We start from the raw sequence: 20,095 nt of genomic DNA, 5'->3' as shown, positions 1-20,095 counted from the left end.
GCGTCACTGGAGCTTGCACGGAAGCAGCTTGGGGGCTCCTTGGGGCTCTGTCTCGATCCCATTAAGTTGCTTGTGGGAGCATTAGACTTGGCGCAAAGCGGCATGGCGTGAAGGAAAAGGAACACTGCCGTTTCATTTTGAAAGCGAACCACCATCGCAAGTCCTCCTGCTCAAGCTGGACCTGGACCAAAAAAAAAAAAAAAAAAAAAAAAGTCGTATGCTGCTTCCCATGTATGCTACGCCCCAGCTAGGAAGATAGATTGAGTGTTTGCTTCAAGGTTTGTTTTGGTAAGATACTTGAAAAGCTCCGGATCCGATCCCCTGTCAACTATTCATTCAGTATCGGGAAATATGTTGACATGTCTCGATGCTAGACCTTGCTGGGCACATCGTTACATTGGAGCAATCAGACTTTAGGGACATGGGTAGGAGCAGGCCCTATTAGCGTAGAGACACGCCGGTAAAATGGCAAAGCGGGCAAAGCAATGAAAGAGACTTTGCTGGCACAAAACACAATGCTCACAATCTCCAAAGGCCCAGAGATTGCAAAAGTACATAGCACAGCATTAGTCGCGCGAAATCGGAACAAGTGACACGGAGTAGCGAGCGATAGTGAGCAGCTACTAACAAGAAGCGAATGTCAGAAAATCGAGCGACGAATTGAAGAAAGGGGAGGGGGCCCATCGCTCAGGGCTGAAGATTTGCAGATCGAGGATTTGCTGCTGACGGCTCGCCGTTGGAGCTTGGAAGGGAGGAGGTGAGATGCTTCTTCGTTGGACACTAAACGGTGTGCTCCGTACGACCTCCAGCATATGGACTAAGTGTTTCTTTCAACCAAAGCTAAAGCGAGTCGGGGGCGGAGGAATACGATATCGCGTAAAGTGGATCATCACGGATAGTTCTCCTGGCCAAAATAAATGGAAAGAGCGAATAGCGAATGCACAGTTGATCTATTTCTGCTGTGTTCGCAACTTCTCCCAGGACACGGAGACTGAATAAAAGTCGGCAGGAACGAGGAGACACACATTCTGGAAAACGAAAACAGGAAACCACCACAGCTTCCGCAAAGAGAACTAGTCCAGGGGTAGAAACGCAAACTGTTGGATCCGAAAACGTCAAATTATACGACAGCACGCTGTGTTCTGCAGAGATGGGCAGGACGGGCTTTCGCAAACAAGCACGTGTGCTGCGTAGTCTAAGCCGACGCAAATCCGAGAGTACGGAGATTGTGATGGGAGAATTACCAAGTTTGGCAGGTAGGTGGATACTCAACCGTAGACTTGCGCCCAAAATGTAGAAAGAGCAATCGCTACGCCGGGGACTCGGCCCCCGTAACTCCGGCCGTGCACAGCCCTGCCAGTGGTCCGTTTTGCCCCAGCAAACAGTCTCCGTTTTGTTTCTTGCCGTGGCTTGTTTGCCCACTTAATTAGAGTTGGCGAGACGGCGCGAAGCAGTGCGCACGGAGTGTCGTTCATTGGACCTTTGCTTGTCTTCGCACACTCTAGCAAAGAGCCAAACATCCAAAGTACTCCATAACTTTGTACGAAGTACTTCGTACTTACCAAATGACTTCATAATGCTCTGCACATTCTCTAGTTTCCCTTTTTTCTTAACATAATCAAAGTACGACATACGGCGTCAAGAGCAGCCCTCAACGACTCTTGAAGATACCGAGAGGATGTTGTGCTACCCAGGTCTGCTGGTACAAAAAAAGGTAAGAATAGTCGAAGGACACGAAAAAATGAGGACGATCGGTTGAATAGTAACACCGATTCCAGACAAAAGTCACGTTTCGTCGATCGATGGCGTGGCTGGACTTTTCGAGATCTGCGGTTGTAAAGTATCCATAGTATCCAAAGTATTTCGGCAAAGTACCTACGGAATTCGGTGTCGAATTAGCGAGACGATAAAAGAACGCTGTCGGTCAAAAACAGGACGGTATCCGGGAATGGCAAGCCAACACATTCGTTGACAGGCACGGGCAGTTCTGTATTCCGGACTGCGCAATCATTTTGTTTCTCTTTGTGTTCGCTTCTTCTCGTGTTGCGCCATCCTATTTACCTTTACATTCTCTTGAGATGGTATTTGTGTTTCCCCATGTCCTAAAATATAACGTGTTGCACAAAATCGAAGGATATACAAATAGAAAGATTTTTGAAAATAGAAAATAATAAAGGGAAAAATACAGAAAAAGAAAGAGATTACAAACTAAAGGAAAGAAACGCATAGCAACGGCCTCAACCGGGCCGTGCATGTGTTTTCTCCTTCAGATCTCTGTGCACTTGTATCGTCTTCCCAGCCAGTGTTCGTTTCGTCTTTCTCGCAGTTCAGTCACATGCTCACCCATAAGCCTCTATTGGTGGACGACCCCAAACAGGTCCTCATCCCTCTACGTCCTCAACAAACTCTACGACGTATTTACTGCATCCCATGCGCGACGCATGACAGGTCGTAGGTTTCGAGGCCCCAGGCCCTTAGACGGACTAATACTGACAATGAGCTACTCAGTCCGTGGAACCGCTAACCCCAACTTTTTGGCACTGACTGATTTTCGTTTTCACGGCGAGTCCGACCGACTCGGAAAATGGGGAAGACGAATCAGGCACATGGGACCTGCTCCTCTCTTTCTCTTTCTCTTTCTGTTTCGCATTCTCTTCCTGTCTTGATCTCCATAACTTTGTACACTTTGTTGTGTCAACAGCTAGGCAAAGCGGCTTACCGTTCAGTTTGAATATGCTCTCCGCTTTTTTCATTCCATTACTAGAGATTACGGCGCAGCTCCGGTGTGTTCGACAAGCCGCGGCCCGACACCGTTGCTCAATATGGCCATTGTCGTAATACGTCGTACACTAACAAGAAGGCACATTAGATCGTGTCGCGCTGGCCTCTACGCCTTTTGTCTGGTCAAGACGTTTGTCACTTTGTATCCTCTTTGCTTTTGAAGCAAGCATCTCCGCTTATGAAGTATGTTCTCCATATCGCATCGTCCTGTGACTTCAAAATATTCCCACATTTTATGCACATACCCACTATCAGCAAACAGAGGCACGTGCATCGTTGAAAGGGCCGACTCCAGTGAGACTTGGAGAAGGTAGATACCATGTGCGTCTTTTACTTCTGAATATGTACAACGAGCCTTTTTCACTTATGTTACTGAAAAAGGGGAGGGAAGGAGAGGGAATGAGGGAATGAGGGAATTTGACGGCCACGGGCGTGGAAGTCTCCATCTTGTGCTACAATAGACTTGCGATGCGATGCATGCTCTTGTCTTGTGTAAATGCCTCGAGCAGCTCACTCGGTCGCGCTTCTGGTCTCACGCCTGCACCCACAAAAGTCACCCACATGTTTTCGCTCGGGATGGATGGACAGGAAGAACAAGCGCGTGATAAGAACCCCGTCTTCTCTGCCCTACAACGCTTGCGCCTAAATTTCCTGTTACGGCGTATGTTTGTTAGCCTGTCCTGCCTCCACTCCTGGTATTTTGTATTTACGACGTATTACGTGGAGAGCAAAGCGTTGGACGTTGCACTCGTATCCGCTCTGCGCCCGCATGAAGCGAAACCAGGTTCTTGATACGGTGTACGGCGAACCTCTATTTGTCAAAAGGCGCCCGTCGCGCGGCAAACGTGACCGCCGTGAGTGTGTCCGTCACGAAACAAAGGCCTGGGAAGAAAGGGAATGTAAACGACGATCCATGGGATCAACGAACAATACTTTGTGACGACGGTCCCCAATAGGGCAGGTTTGTCGATCAGTTTTGGGGCCTTTTAGTGTTGTTCGGGACCGAGTTCTCGGCCAATTCGCAACTTCCAGCATCTCCCAAAATCCCGACAATTCCAAAGAATGACCTCATACGCACTCGTCCTGCTGTAGTCGAATCAACAAAGGCCAAACACACAACAATGACAAGGGTACACCTCCACGCTCTTTTCACCTCGTGCCCGCATTCGGCGACATGGTGATGGCCTGTCCCCTGTTTCTATCGTTATTCCACGATGTAGCCAATGCGTTCATTTTGCATCGTTCCCGCATTTCAGGGCTCACATGGGCACGCACAATTCAGGTCATGTTCAATTGACAAGTTCCAAGGAAAGAAGACTGGTGTGGAGAATAGCGCAAATCCCACCGATTCGAGGAATACGAACCACAGTAAGAGGGAATAAAGACAAAGGACATAAAAAGAAAAAGAAAAAGTGAACAGCAGCAACAGTCGGTTATCAAGACGAATGGTCCCAGACGAGTGTAGCTCGGGACCTGGCAGACAGTTCGTATGTGGTTGGCGTCTGCGATGCGTAGAACGGATTTAAAACCACGGACAATTCGTTTACTCCGTGACGAAGTGCAGAGCACACGCGCATTCGCTGAATGGCCTGCCCACCTAGCTTGCGCCCGCAAGATCGGTTTATTTTGCATAGCATTCATGGAACGGTGTGCTTGATGCACTTTCTCGCCTTGTAGGGAGGAAGAATTCTCGTACAGCATGGCATTGCATGACACGGCAGGGAGACAACACCGCATTTTCTGTCTGGCGAGACTGGTGGACGTCAACGGCAGAGAAGAGAAAAGCAGACAGACGAAAGCGAACAAAGTCCCGTGCCATGACGGAGTGCGGTCTTGTGCAGTCTTGTGTCGTCTTGTGTCGTCTTGTGTCGTCTTGTGTAGTCATCGTCTGTTTCGGCTAGCTGTGGTCAAATATGCACGTCCAGACTAGATACAGGACGATCCGTCATCAGAAACGTCGTAGAGTGTGGTCTGGAATCTTTTGCCGCTGACCAATTTGCAATCTGCCGAGCAGTGTTGACTACACCCTGTCGATTACACCCTGCCGACAAGCATAGCAAAAGTACATCAAAGCCAACGCTCACCGACACTCTCGTCAACCAAAATGCCGTTGATTTATTCTTGGAATCATTTTTGGACTTTTGTCTGGCATCCTCCTTCGCCCTGTCCCTGTCCAGGACGCCTAAGTTCCCCGGCTCAAAACACTCCCGGCTCTGCAGGGCAGACTGGATGACAGGAAACAGACAGATCCGGGGACGGTATCATCGTATGGCATCGTATAGCACTTGGAATGGCGTCAAACAGCGTCTTTCGCATGGTCCTTGTTATTTTCGGCGCCTGCGGGCGCTTCTGGGTTCGTCGCCTGTGCTGCGCATTCGTTTGGGTCAAGCTCTCTCGGCTCTCCCTTAGCCGGCAGCCGTTTTTTGTTTATTTTTATTGGAGAGGACTCGTCCCAGCCTTTTTCGTTTCTAATTGTAGGCCAATTCAAATTTAGAACAGCCGGAGCTGCCAATCTGCTGCCCACTTTCAAACCCGCCGCCTTCAGCCACGCTGTCGTGCTGTGCGGCCCTGTCGTCCAGTTGTCAATCGCAAGGTTGCAGTTGCAGAAGAAGCGCCTCAGCCACGCTCCCAAATGCCCCACCGTTCCCACTGCAACTCTGTTCCTTTCGAGCTTGGCTCCGTTTCTGACTTTATGTGTCTTCTCACCGTTTTGCCGACGCCCAAGAGCTACAACGGATTTGGCACTGGCAGAACCCATTTCTTACCTCCGGCTGCCGACCAACAAGTGTCGACAACGACAAAGACGACAATGTCGCGCCAAGTATTTGTTTGTAAGTCAAGTTTACGTTTCTGTGTAGGAGTTCTGTCAAGATAAACAGGACGTTGAGAAAGAATCCAGACAATGTGATTGGAATTACATGAAAGCAAATAATAACAAGTTTGTGCCTGCGACATACACCCTAGAAAACAAAGAAGCCGTTCCCAATCACATATTGTTCACATCTGCCTATTGATTTTCTCGAGCCCACGTCCCTGGCGCTTCCTGGATCTGGAGACGATGATTCTCGTGTTCTATGCCGTTTTTCCCCCCCCTTTTCTTTTTCCCATTCAGTTTCCTTGTTCATCCGTTCTTTTTCCTTGGCTGCAGCGGTTTCTCTGTCCTTCCTGTCCCCTCAAACACGAACCGATCGACAAACGTTGCAAGGGCGCAAAAGAGGAAACGGACCAGGGTTCTTGGGGTTTGCTCCATTGGGGACAGGGGGGTATTGCTCGCGCTTCGGATTGTTTTCTTTGTTTCCGTTTCCATGTCCATTTCCATTTCCGTTTTTCCCCCTTCTCATGTCGCCAAAACGATCGGCATAGAAAGGAACGACGGCCTACATCCGACGTCCATATGCAGCAGTTGATTCTCGTATCTGTAACTCCGTACACCCATCACATTGCGATTCGGCAAAGACAAGAAGAAGACAAGGAAAAGACAGAATGGGCAAGTAAAACGACAACGGCAACACGGACATGCATATGGGCTCATAGATGTCCTGTCCAGTCTGTTTCCCGTATTCCGTGGTTTTGATTTAACACTGGTTTCCAGTCTTTATCTTTGTCGTTGGCTTCTTCGTCTCTCGTATATGTCTTCCGTTTGTTTTTGCCTTGTTGCTTGCTGCGTGAGTGCCTTCGCCATCCTCCGGTCCTCGCACTCGCATCGCCCGTATAGCCGTAAACCCCGTGGCCCGAAACGGCCGTAGGATGTCCTGTGCACCGTTGCAGAAAACCACTCACCGCAACACCACAGGCGGATTCCTGCCTATCTGACGGCCAAACTGGCCCATAAGGCTGGCCTTCAGGCGGGGGAGTGCTCCATGCTTTTGTGCATTTACAGGCAAAGGGAGGGGGGAGAGGGACGTGCATGCGCCGGCTCGCAGGGCATGTAACGACAGTTTCTGGGTGGGTGGTTATGGGCCGTTTGAGACACAATGAGCTTTCCAGCGCCTTGGGTTGCATGTAACCTTGGGAGGTCGATCCTTTTTGGCTGTGCTCTGTCCACTTGTCTCGTCTCTACGTATGCAATACGGTCTATCCAAGACGGACTGGTCTGATACGGTCCATACGGGGCAGGTGTCCATCGTAGTAGCCCAAGCCAAGGAAAGAGCAATGGAACAGGAAGCGAACTGGTTCCAACGGAGGAAACAGCGGCCGTTGAAGAGCGCTAGTGGTTTTGACGGGTTGAGGAAGGAACGATCAGCAACAAAGAAAATCTTCCAGGCTGGGAAGAGGACGATATTAAGATAGGAAATAACATGAAATCAAAAGGAATAAAACAATAAAACAAAAGCGAAGGAAAAGAAAAAGGAAAAGAGGAAAGAGGAAAGAGGAAGGAGACAAGGTACGAGGGAAAAGGCATCGGGGACATTTCTCAGGGCCAAGTGCAAGGAATGGAGGGGGCGTGTGCAGTGGACGTCGAGTCAACAGGAGAGAGGGGGCGTAGGGAAGGAGCGGCAGAGGGGGGTGCAATTCCAAGCCGTACCTTACTTTGGGACGTTCGTAAACGGTCCCCGTAGGGCAGGAACTGCCTGCTCAGCATTCAGTGGACCAAGCCCCCCCCCTCCCCCTACAAACCCGCTAAAGCCCGCCCCAGTGTCAGTGCATCCACGCCTCCACTTACAAACACCACCGCCCAAGACCATCCTTCAACCCAAGTGCCATCTCCTCCAGATCAGCTTTCTTCTTGTTCGGGTTTGTCTAATCCTTCGAGGCATGGCGTAGCATGTCCGTTTTCTGTCCAAAGGCCTGGAGGAGAATATTTAATACCAGGCATCCCCCTCTGTACTGACCGCGTTCTTCCTGGACCTCCAATATCATACACCCCATATTTACGTTTCTTTTTCTATCTTCCATAAAGTTTCCTCGTCTTCCTGGTCGAGCTTCTTTCCTCGTCCTTGACATTTAAGACTCGAGACATCCCCCGTCCCTTCTTGGATTTGCTTCCTCCTCTCCCTCACATTCACCTCGCTCTCGACATTAAGCGACTCGCTCCTTCCCATTTAATATAATATCCTCCTCGCCCTCCTTCCTCTTCCTCGCCAACTCTTTTCGTCGTCAACCTCAACCGTCTCCTTTTCCACAGCTTCCTCACTTCCACATATCCTCACACGCACAGTTCCTTGCTTGGAACACCACAACCGCCCGCAATGTACAGCATGTCATCACAACACCTCCAGTACGCGTATGCGTCGCCCATGTCCACACAGGTCGTTCCCGCCGCACCCGTGGCCACGGGCCCGTCAAGACAGTACGCCAACCACAGCAACAGCAGCGCCTTTAGCAGCTCCGCAAATCCGGACGAGGACTGGACCAAGATTTCCGACCTGGCCGAGCGCCGCCGGATACAGAACCGCATCGCCCAGCGGAACTACCGTAGGCACTCATCCTTTGCGTGCTTTTGAGAGAGAGACAGAGAGAGGGAGAGGTACAGTGCGAGCACGAATTCTAACAAACGCAGGCAAGAAGCTTAAGCGCCGGCTGGAGGACCTGGAGCGCCGCGCCGGCTCGTCCGAGTTCCCCATCCCTGGGGCCAAGGCTGCGATTGGGGCCACCAGCAGCCGGAGCAGCAGCAGCGGCAGCAGCACCGGCAAGAACGGCAAGCCCAAGAAGCAGCAGCACACGCTTTCGTCCCTGTCGGCCGCGGCCGCCGCACAGCAGGCCGCTCTGGCGGCAGCACAGCAGCAGCACCAGGAACAGCACAGACAGACGTCGCCATACAGCAACCAGCACAACCAGATGGCCCCGCCACACAAGAACAGCATCTCGCAGAACCAGTTCACCCCACCGCTGAACCCCGAGGACGACATGCTCTTTGCCGCGCAGACGGCCGCCGGCGGGGCCTATGACAGCAGCGGCGCCACACACAGCCGCGATCGCTCGCACTCCCCGCCGAACATGTTCGCTGCAGGCGCTTACTCGTCCTACCCGGCACCCGAGGACGTCATGATGGGCACGACCAGCAGCAGCAGCAGCAGCCGATCGACGACAGCAACCGCACACGCCGGCGCGTCTCACGCGAGCCACCACGGCGGGCACCACAGTCACAGCCAGAGCCATAGCCCGCCCCAACACCACAGCCAGCACAGCCCACATCACCAGCACCAGCATCAGCACCAGCACCAGCACCAGCAGCAGGGCAACTACCGCACCGACGCGTCTGCGTACGAGTACAACGAGTGGGCCATGGCGGCGGCGAGCGTGCCCGTGACGCTGCCGTCCATGAACCACTTTACCGACGGCATGCTGAAGCGGGACGACGAAGCCGCGGCCGCCGCGGCGGCTGCGGCGGCTGCCGCTGCTGTGACCATGGCACCGTACAACATGGGCTACAGTTTTCTGTCGACGGCCGGCATGGACGCCGCGAACCCCTACGACTCCAACCCTCATGTGAGTTTGCGACGCTCCTCCTAGGAACAGACAAAAAATGGAAAGAAGAGAGAAAAATCACACAAAATGTCTGTTTCCTGTATTTTTCTTTTTTTCGTTCAATTTCTTTTTTGTCTGCGGTCCTTTTTATTTCTCCTCCCTTTAAACACGTCCTGACATGGGTTGGCTTTTCAGACCCCTCCACTGTCGAGCTCGTACGACCACTCGACCACCTGCTCTGACGCAGGCTACGAATACCCGACGACGCCTCTGTCCATGGCTTCGCCCAGCCTGGTTGTGTAAAGCGTGCATGGTGTTTTGTCTATTGTACAGCAAACAAACGCGCAAACCCATAAACACAAAACATGGGCAGCTCCTACGGGAGGATAAAGAACAAAGAACTACACAAGAAATCTAAACGGGCTGGTCTCCTTTACATCTTTTCACGTGCGACTCCTTCTCTTCTCACTCCTCACGGGTTCTCTTTCGTCCTGCTTCTTTTCGCGTCGTTTTATTTTCATGATACTCTGTTTCTGCGGGTTTGCCTTATTTATATACACTCTCTTGTCTCTGGGTTTTTTGAGAGTCTTGGTTTTCGATGAATTTATGCACGATTTCTTTATTTTGGTCAACTTCTTTTGGTATGGATATACGTTTTGTGGTTGGTTTACGTTATTGTTTTTTTCTCTCTGTCTAACTGCAAATTATCGTTTCGACGAGCGTTAGAACTGTGCTTCTGTTTTACTGTTCGTCACACTCCTACATTACATGATTGAGGGCGGCCGCAAGGGAATACAAAACTGGCAAGACAATTTGGGGTTTCAGGGGCGCGCCGGTTCGGTTTGCTTTTTTCTGCTTTTGTCATTATGCCAATTATATTTTAAGTTACATATCACACGACAACTTATATTCTGATTGTTTTTTGTGTCGTACATGTACATGTTCTTGACTCAACAGCTACCTAAGCGTCCCGAAAGACTCTATCTTGCTCCAATCGACTCGTGCAGAAACAAGACATAAAAAAAACAGAAACGAAAAAAAGAAAAGGTATACATGTCCACCCTACGCCCCAACGTGGGCTTGTATTACGATGGCGCCCAGGAAGCAGCAGGTAGAAGAGAAAGTGCAGATGCAATTGCTTCCGTACATAACAAAATACACCCATTTACGCTTGTGTACGGAGTACTCCGTCGTTCAGCCCAGTTTCGGTCGTCGTATAAAACATCGAGCCCACCATAAAATAATAGATGCTGCGATTGAGACGGCTCGGGATGCATAGTGCCATCGTTTGTTCATTTGGGGGGGTACAATAGAATGGAGGGGGCGTATTCGGAGCGGTCGGCGATGGGTCGAGGGCCGGACTTCGAAGAACACGGACAACACTCCAACGGAGGCGTGGGCCACGACAAATTCGTAAATGTGGAAACGGCCCCCAACCACCTTGGCATGTATATATACGATAAAGTCGTCGCCCCCCCAAACTCACCCGGGTTTTTTGGGCATGAAAAGGGGCCCGTCTGTTGTTTGAATCGCAGCTTTTCTGGTATTTCGCCTCCGAGTAGGATCACCATTTCCATTGTTGCTGCTGGATTCCCGGCTTCCTTCCAAATTGTACTGCGGCAAGAGGGCACGTTTACGAAGAGGTCGGCCTGTGTGTAAAGGATCCTCCTCGTAAATTAAACAGGCGCAGAGCGATCCTTTGGACGATTGGAGGATATGGTCTAATGCGGGCCTGTTGTGAATTGGGGGCCAAGAATATAGCCGTTGACGACAGGAAGGATTACAGGCACGGCACAACCTGGACATTGTGGTTCTAGGCGCCTGCCTTTTTACTTTACAGGTTACGTAGTAAGTGCTTCAGGATCAGAAGGAGTTGTAAAACAAACCTGTGAAATTGTGAAATCCAGGAGGAACAAAGGAGAGGGATCAGAGGAAAGCGAGCTCGGGGAATTAGTGGAGACCGAATGCGCGGTGACGAAGAGAGCTTCGATCGCCTAGGTCCCATATGTGTTGGATTCCAGGGAAAGATCATCCTTTGTCGAAAATCCTCTCTCTCCAACTCCCTCTTTTGATAAAAAAAAATTGATACGACCGTCGCGCGAGACGTGGCAGACGTTGGGCAGGTGGAAGGTGCTCTATTTTGAGCTTCTCCGTAGCCTTCTGGTGTCCTGTCAAAGTGCATATATTCTCTCAACAAGAAACAGAGGCACGAAATGCATGGCGCCCCCGCCTCTCTGTTATCTTGTTTCTGTTTGTGTGTCGTGTGTAACCACTCGATATACCCAGTATTTCTGGCCCTCGTTTGCCTTTTGAGTCAACCGTCCGAGCAGAATTGAGCGGCTTTTGAAAACTATTAACATGAATCACCAATTGTGTGTGTGTATGCGTTTTTTGCCTGCTGTTGATGAGGTTTCCTCATACTTTCGTATGATGGCTGCCAAGTAGTTACTACCTACTACTCAGAACTCATCGAGGCTTCGTGTGGGTTGAGTTTATGGATTGTCCGTTTCTAGATGCAAATCCCTCCAGCGAAGACAATACTGACTTCATGACAAAAATCTGGGGAAGAGGTTCCCCATAATAACAAGGATTCTACAAGAAGCTTCTGACGTTTCCACAGTCTCACGGCGGCCGTCTATTCTGGTTACTATGGTGCGTCCAGATGTTAGGCTTTCACAGTTAATACATTTAGGCGCTAAGACGTGTCAAAGGGTTACATCGACAAAAACGTTTCAACCGTTCAACGATTCTCTTGACCGGGAATGTTTGGACCGACGGGGCCCGCGGGGGTCACATTTCAAATTCACAAAAAGACACAAATCCGACGCGTTCGGACGGACACAACCAGACACCCTGAGGGACACCGGAACTCGGGGCAATTTCTCGCCAGTCTTTTTTGTGCCTGCTTCGCTCGTTTGCCATTTGCCTGCTTTTCGCTTTTACTACGACAAAGCAGAGAACATCTCGGAGTCCGAAACCCAGAGACCGACACGGCGACGTTGCTAGTGTAAAAGTGAACCAGAAAACGAAACGAATCTTGCTAAAAAAAAAAAAAAAAAAAAAAAAAAAAAAAAGAAAAACAGAACAAAAGGAAAAGGACTTCGAATGATCACACCCAGAAAGGAAGCGATCATCAGATCGTCTTTTTGTTTGAGCCTTTTCGAGACCGCCGTCCAAAGTGGACACAGCGGACGAAAGAAACGCCGTCGGCCGTCTGTGAGTCGTCGGCAGGCAGGCTCTCTGCGCGTTATGCCTAATGAACACAGCTCGAGTGCGTGAAGACTTTGGGGGGGAAAGAAGGGAGAATGAGGCACGAGACGAAACGACGAGAACAAGACGAACAAAAAGCAATATGCTGCATGATCGAACCACACGACTAAGAGTAAGGCCGAGTGCTCCGGGAACGATGCATTGTGGCTGCAAACACGACATCAGATTCGACGGCCGGTTCAGGCATCCGCGGCAGCTGCCTGCATCACGAAAGAAGACCATGCAGGCCGTCGGATGTGCCGGTGGACGCCAAATCGACAGAGGACAAGGCGACGACAGAAGGAGAAAGGTGTCTGGGCAAGAAAACGGTTGGACACAATAGCGGTAGTCGCCATGTTCGGAGTATGGATACGGAGTGCGGAGTAAGAGGCAAGACGCGCTGTCCCTTGTACATTCATCGTTTCTTTTTTTAAAACTCCCCAAATATGAAGCTATCTCCGGAATGCTGGGTTCGAACGCTGTCACTGCCTGTATACCAAAATCCCCAACAGCGCCTTTTGGCAGGACTGCACCGCGACCTCTCTGCCTGTGTTTTTTGTTTATTTGATCCGCATCCACCGGCTGAAATCCCCGAATTGTCCGGGCTATTTTGTTGCCTGCCACCGGTATGTCAGTCTGCCAACTTTCACCACGTCGATCGTTGTCTTTCGCTGTCGGACGCGGAACGTCGGAGTGTGTGTTCACCGACTAGGTAGAAGTACCAAATACACAAAATACGTACTGAACCCAGGCGCATGGCAGGCTCTCCGTTTCCCCAATAATAATGCCGTGCATGCTCCGAACTTCAACGTTACCATCAGGTCGAAGAGTGGCAATGTGCATCTTTTGTGCCAGGACGATTGCTCTCGTATTTTGTCGATAGACCCCTGTTGTGTCCCCGACGTTTGACCGTCGAGGTCTGGGTTCTCCGTACATTCAGTTGTATGACTCCATACTTTCTTTTTCGTTTTTTGTTGTTTTCAGATATTCCAAATTCATCGTTTAGCTGCCAATCGGGACGGGGAAAGCAACTTAAGCCCGAGCAACAAATGGAGAAGCAAACGGTACGTTTGAGCGACCGTTTTTCCTATTGTGTGTTAGCGTCTACGTCCGTCGTCTCGGACCTTTCTCTACCTATATTTCGCAGTCTAGCGCCAAAACCATAATTTGGAATCGGTACAGAATACAGACCCCACTGTTTTCGTCACGTTTATCGCCACCGTTTTGACACTTTTGCGCGCCTCTTCTCTTAGCTTCCAGCTTCAAGCTTTCCCCACAGGATGTCTGAGGCGAAAAGCCAACCGACATTTAAACGACAAAATAAAAGGAAAAAAATAAATAAAAGGAAAAAAATAAACGGCCATCGTACAAACGCAACATGGAAATGCCAATGCACAAGACGACAATCGGCATACAAGACTCGACTAGAGCTTCTATTCAGAGCGCCGTGCTGGGCATCGTCGTATCCACAAGGACTTTTCGTTGGATAAAAGAGAGGAACATAAAACTTAAAACGGTGAAGACAAGGGACAGTTGGGATTTATATAAACACCCCCACCCTTTTCTGTCGCCTTCCTTAATAGGACACTCGTGTTTTTGGGGCCCAAGAGCTGAAGCTCACTGTAATGCGCGCTGTAATACCCGAAACTTTAGTGTGGAATCACGTCCACCAAGGCCAGCCGACACTTTTCTGCTCCTGTTCTTCTGCAGAAAAACGTGAGGCTACACGAAGCACATGCAAAAATATTCCATACGATGACGAGCCAGGCGAGCAAAATAAGGCTGGGCAAAGCTGCATTGCACCAGCATGTCTCGTGCTGTTCTGTTTACAGAGGTATTGCGCCGATGGGAAGCACAAGGGCACCATGTTAGGCGGCACAAGGCATGGCAATGGGACGCCACAAAACGACCAAAGAGGCAAAAGGGCCGTGTCTGTTCTTCGGCACGGATCACAGCGACAGGCTGACATGGCTGCCAGGGACTGTTGTTGGAGCGCCACCGATGCAGGGCGCCTGGGTCAGGCTAGGCCGGCAGGGCAGTCTTGACTGTGCGAGTCTGACCTGGTCTTGTGCTCTTTTGTTTGGCCCGTAGTTGAACAGCAGCGGGTGCCGTGTTGGAGCGACTGGTTTTTTGGCCAAGTTCGCCAAGTGCACCGCGTACGAGGCAGGCAGTCGTAAAAGGGCTTTCTAAAGCATGTCGTACAGTTCGAAAAAGTGCCTTTGCCTCGACATTGGAAGGATTTTTTTGTGGAATTCGTTCGGATGCCAAGGTGCTCATGGGACGTGATAGGCCCTTGCTCCGAGCAAAATGAGGAAGTCGCAATGCAAATGGACCAAGGGGTGAAAAGGGGTCTTCGCGACATCTTGCAGCTCATAAAAAAACGTGCCGATACGGGGGAAACGAAGAGGATGGGACATCCTCGAAAAAAGGACGGGTGGAGATGACCTATACTTGAAGGGGTGTAATGAAAGGTGGAAACGGCAGAGGGCGACGACACGTCAAATGCCGCACATCATCGGATGCCATTGGTGGTTACGACGCGTGCGGCTGGACGCTAAGGCCGGTCGTTCTCGTCGTTGTGTTGGCAAGGTCCTGGCCTGGATCACCTGTTGCACGACCAGCTCGCAGGGATTGTTTTGTGGTACCATGTTGGACCTCGTTGAGGTTTGTACTGTGGTAGACACTGCTGGCGACAGTCGCCAGCTCCATAAATATCCATTAAATATTGACCTCCGAGTTGTTCACGCGGGTGAGGAGGCGCTTGGCGTGCATGATATTGTTTTTTTGCTTTATTTCGGGTTTCAAAATGTTGCCGGTTCTCATTTTTTCTTCTTTTTTTTCTCGGAACACGATCGCACTATTGATTTGTTCGTGCTGACGAACTCTGGCTGTCAGCACTCTAAACTGGGGCTGTAGGGCTGAAAAGAAGGGGGCGGGCTGACATCGTCAGCACGAAGAAACCGTAGCAATGTGGAAAACGTTCGAGAACGAGTCCGGGACGTGAGAAAAATGCACAGTGAGAGTGCCAAGTGCGCCGATTGCATTGGTTCGTTTTGGTTTTCTCTCTTGCTGTCAGCACTTGTCCCCAAAACCATCGCGGCCATATTCACATGTTAATTGCAAACGCGAGATACGTCATCATCCGTTTCATTGCTATGAGTCGACAAGCAACAAGCGCGCAGCCCATATGCTTCCCCAAGAATGAGGAATACTGTTTTCTTTTTGTTTTTCAACACTTGGTTCGTGTGAGCCCGAGCGCCTGGCGTCACGTATCCTCCTCGGCCTGCAAGGTCCGGCGGCTAGTACGCTTGCGCTGTCCGATGTGCTCCCAGGTCCAGCGCGAGCCGCTGTCGGCCCAGTGGTCCAGGCTCTCGCTAAGAAACATAAGAACCTTGCTGAAGAAGAACAGACTCAGAAACGAGACGCTGGCAATGACGGCAAAGGCGCCCCAGTAGGTACGAGCGGTGTAGCCGTCGGTGAGGTCGGGGATCTGAACGGAAAAGTAGCTGGTCATGAAGGAGATGGGCAGGAAAAAGACGCTGAGCTTGGCGAGCAACGTGGCGCTGCGGGTGAGGCGCTCGGTGGAGCGGGAGTCCTTTTGGGTGATGAGATGAAAGTACGTGTCCTGCAGCGATGCCTTTTCGTCGAGACAGTCCTGGATGGCGTCGAGCATGAGGGACTGGAGTTGGACTTGGAGGCGCCGAAACCGGTTCACGGCTTTGGGGGAGAGAAAACGGGGAGGGGCATCGCCTTCATTACCTGGGCCTGGGCTTGTCACTGGCTCTCCGTTGTTCCTGGCCTCTGATTCAGTACCGTTGCGGCTGAGGAGGCGGTCGATCAGAGTATTGTAGTTGGAAAAAAGATGCTGCAGCTGGCGCATCTCCTTGTTAAGTTTGTACAAGCTGGGAATCACATTGGTTGTGTCATCCCTTTTTTTCCAGTCCTACATAACATGTTAGTATTCGTGTGTGGAGGATTTTCTTCCTCCTTTTTTTTCTTTCTTTCTTTCTAAAGATATACGTAGACTCGACTGTGCCATACCGCAGTTCGAAGAACAATGCTGCTCTGTGAGCGGTTAGCAACCAAATTATTTGCGGTGAAATGAGGACGCGTACTACTTGGGAGACTTACAATATCGTCGAGGGCCGCCTTGGAGCTGTTCAAAACATCAAAGGCGGCCGTGTAGTCTTCAAAGAGGTAGTAGAACAGGTTGCTCGCGCCCTCCACACCCTGGGCAGCTGCACTATCTGGCCATGGACCGCGCCGCCCCGGCTGGCGGACTGAGGTGAGTTGCGAGAACTTGTGCTGGTCCTCCTTGAGGCCCCATTTTGACAGCTGGCGGAAGACCTTGAGCGTGTTGGAGCGCATGTGCCCGAGCTCTTCCGTTTCCCACGCCTTCCGGTCGGCAAATTTGGGTGTCTTCTCGTAGTATGCCGCCTCGTGAAAGCAGATGACCGTATCTACTCATGTTAGAAAGAAGAAAGACACTCGTGAGAGGCCACAGCGATGTGCATTGACGTACGATCGTCACATAAGACGAACCAAGACCAGTGCTTTGGCGGTACCAGGCTTGTGCTAGGTTTCGTTTGGCCCTTGGGTCGTTGGTGCAGCCAGTTGGCTCCTATGCAGACGACTTGCAGCCGGGGGTCAGTATATATGGGATTTCCTTTTTTTTTTTTTTTTTTTTTTTTTTTTTTTCGGTTGACAGCGGCAGAGGGGTATCAGCAAAACATACAATGTTGCTCTTGGTCAATGGTGGTGTAGTTGAGGCTGCCCTGCATGATCTGAAAGACAGCCTTGTTGCTGGAAACCATGGCGTCGAGGGCATCGTCGGCGGCGGACGCCAGGGCAGCACCACCGGCAGGCGGGCTTTCCGGCGCGGCAACAAATGAAGCACCAAACTTGCCGTCGCTGTCAACACCGTTCGACGCCGGAGAGGCTACAGCGGTAGCCACGGCGCCTGTTTCAATGTCGACCACTGACTGTGGTGGGGGTGGAGGTGGTGCTGAAGCCTGCGGGGGCGAAGGACGTCGCCAAAGTTCCTCGGCGGACTTGGCCTCGAGCAGTTTCGCCTTGACTTGGTCCCAGGCCCAAATGCTCATGGTGAGACGGCGGGAAAAGTGGTAGCGCCGGCCGATGGCTTCGACGATGCCCTGCTGGGCGCTGGGATTCCAGACGTTGATCCAGCGGACTGGGGCGGATGGATGACGGGGCACAAAATTGTCGCCGTCACCGTCGCCCTCGGCGAGCAGCTGGAGGATCTGCGTCTCCGACAGGTCAACGGCCACGCGGGCCGTGGTATCACCAAAGTCGACGACAAAGCTCTTGGCGGAGGCGGCAAATGCCTCAGCCACCACCTGGGCGTAGACGGCCGCATCGTCAAAGTCGCGGAAGACATTGAGGATGTCGTCTGGTGGAGGCTGAGGAGGTGGAGAGTAGATTCTGTCAAACGATGGCTCTGGCATCCGTAGGGGGTTGACAGATGCACCGCCTGAAATGGCGGTGGACGGTGTTGCCATGATCGTGGTTGTGGCCGCTATGACGTATTACGGTGGCCAGCGTATTTGAGCGCTTTACAGGACACGGAGAGAAAAAGGCGGCGATGACAGTCTCCTTGAAGCTCTTTGTCATCTGGGTGACACCAGATAATAAATAACCACGTGAGGAAAGAACGATGAAGTTATCTCAGGATAGAAGGAGCGCCTGAAGAAAACAAAAGAGGGAAGGAGCCATGGAGAATGAAGACGCAGCCTTGTCTTTACGCTATCAGAGCAGGACCTCTGTAAAGATCTGCGGTGGAAAGAGGGTCGAAATCATGGTGGTGATCAGCCTCGGTCACCATCAGCTGGATGGTGGACTTCTTCTACCTGCTGGCGCAATGAGTGCATGATACGCAACGGTGATTCGTCGCGTGTTCAGCCTCCACGAGGACAAGTAATATGGGGTCAGCCGTTGGGGGCATCTCACGTTCCTGGCACAGCCTTCCGGCAGCAAAAGCGTACGGGAAGGGGCGTTACACACAAATGCGAAGTGCAGGCTTGACTTTGTCGCAGTAAGAAGGGCTGCAGCTGTATTCATGTACGTCAAGACTGATACATGTAATGAAGGAGTACCTTGTCTCTCTCCAGTTTGGTAAATGCATCTTTAGATGAGGCGTCGTGCTGGAGAGTGTCTAATGTCATGGACGCGACTTGCCCTGCATTTTGGCCTCCTCACAATTTGGCAGCTTTTCGTTTTTACTGTGGTCTTTTCTTTCAGGAACGATTCGTTGTGGTTAAAAGTCGTTTTGTGGATGACGGGTACTCCAGACTGAAACATGAAACACGGGGTCGAGCCCAGGATTACACTGTGGAATGGACAGGATGACGATGCGGGAGCAGAAATGAAAACCAAACTACGCTTTCGAAGAGATACGAAGAAATCAACTATGGTCAACGGACAACACTTGTGACGAAGACACAAAAAAAAAGGTGTCTGGCTATTCTACATTTGAAGCGTGGACGCTGGGATTGGGGCTGCCCGGATCAGAAGAACCTGTTTTGCCTTTTCGGGGCTTTAAACAGAGAGTACGGCATGTTTGCGACGGCAGCCAACGAATCAGTGATGGGACGATGACGGGACCACGAGTTTGTATCTTAGGATACGGCAAAAATACCACGCGAAATGAGGCTTCAGTGCAGGGAAAGACATGGTGTTTTTGTCTCGGCAATATTTCAGGCATTTTGCTTTCTCGTTATTTGTGTTGAATGGCACGATCTTGAGTGACGTGAAGGAATACTTTTGGCGTTTTCAACGCTGTGCTTTGGCGGAGCCGTCATGTTTTTAAGGTTGAGCGTAAATTGCTTGATCTGCACAGTAATAAGCGGTTGCTGGATCCTGGATTTCCTGATCTCCTGAGGCTCCTAGGTTCCTGGGTCTTCTGGGTCTTCTGGGTCTTCTAGATTTCCTTGATTTCCTTGATTTCGTCGAGTTTGGCGTCTTTGACTTCCTAATGTTCGTCCGTCCTTATGATCGTCGAGTAATGGTTCTCTGGTGATGGCCAAGTTGAGGCGATTGCTTCAGTCGACACACGGACCCCACTTACACGCTGAAAGGGCATTAGCGGCTGGCGTCCGAAACTCTAAACTTGTCAAAGGGGACGGACCCTGGCCGAGCTTGAATGGCCCGCTCTGGCCACCCAGCCTTTTGTGTTTGGCAATTTGAACGACGGAGAGCGTATGGATAGCGAGGAGCGTAAAAGACCTTGAGAGGTGTGCTTGTCGTGTGTTTCATGTGGTTGGTCGTTGCTCCTGGTCGCAGCACGAGAGTTTGGACGAGACTGCTCTCTCCGTTTGCTGTTGTTTTCCCCTGGTCTCGCATGTCCCATTTCTCAGTTTGTCTTTTTCCTCTTCTGCACTCAGGCTTGTCTCGGCTTCGTAAAATATAGGTTGGCCGTGGCCCATCGTCGTGTGGCAACTCCTGACTTGTCTCGGACGTCTCTGTTTTTTGTTTTTCATCGTTTCTTTCCTTATTTTGGTTGTCGTGTATCCTACCTTTTCTTTTTGATTTTCTCCTCCCGTCTCTTCACTTCTTCTCCTCTACCTGACCTCGTCCGCCACTTTATATTTGCTTCTCCTTCTTCGCTTCTTCCCGTCCAGCTGGTATCTCGGACCTTTTG

At 51.0% G+C, this 20,095-nt stretch overlaps 2 protein-coding genes across 2 annotated transcripts; one reads left to right on the top strand and one right to left on the bottom strand.

Moving 5' to 3' along the window:
- Positions 1–7,970: 7,970 nt before the first annotated feature.
- SPBR_01645 (uncharacterized protein) lies at positions 7,971–9,492 on the top strand (the record flags this gene model as incomplete). The annotated part of the gene is made up of 3 exons (XM_040759955.1): positions 7,971–8,196; positions 8,282–9,210; positions 9,385–9,492. 3 exons carry the CDS (start codon positions 7,971–7,973, stop codon positions 9,490–9,492), a joined length of 1,263 nt encoding a protein of 420 aa, XP_040619327.1.
- Positions 9,493–15,703: 6,211 nt separating this feature from the next.
- On the bottom strand, positions 15,704–17,957 carry SPBR_01406 (ADP-ribosylation factor; the record flags this gene model as incomplete). The annotated part of the gene is made up of 4 exons (XM_040759717.1): positions 15,704–16,381; positions 16,480–16,503; positions 16,570–16,898; positions 17,174–17,957. 4 exons carry the CDS (start codon positions 17,955–17,957, stop codon positions 15,704–15,706), a joined length of 1,815 nt encoding a protein of 604 aa, XP_040619326.1.
- Between the last annotated feature and the right edge of the window lie 2,138 nt (positions 17,958–20,095).

This window comes from Sporothrix brasiliensis (genome assembly GCF_000820605.1).
Source record: "Sporothrix brasiliensis 5110 chromosome Unknown Cont18, whole genome shotgun sequence".
NCBI lineage: Eukaryota > Fungi > Ascomycota > Sordariomycetes > Ophiostomatales > Ophiostomataceae > Sporothrix > Sporothrix brasiliensis.
The sequence above is the reverse complement of the archived record's forward strand: the minus strand, read 5'-3'. Positions and strand labels throughout refer to the sequence as shown.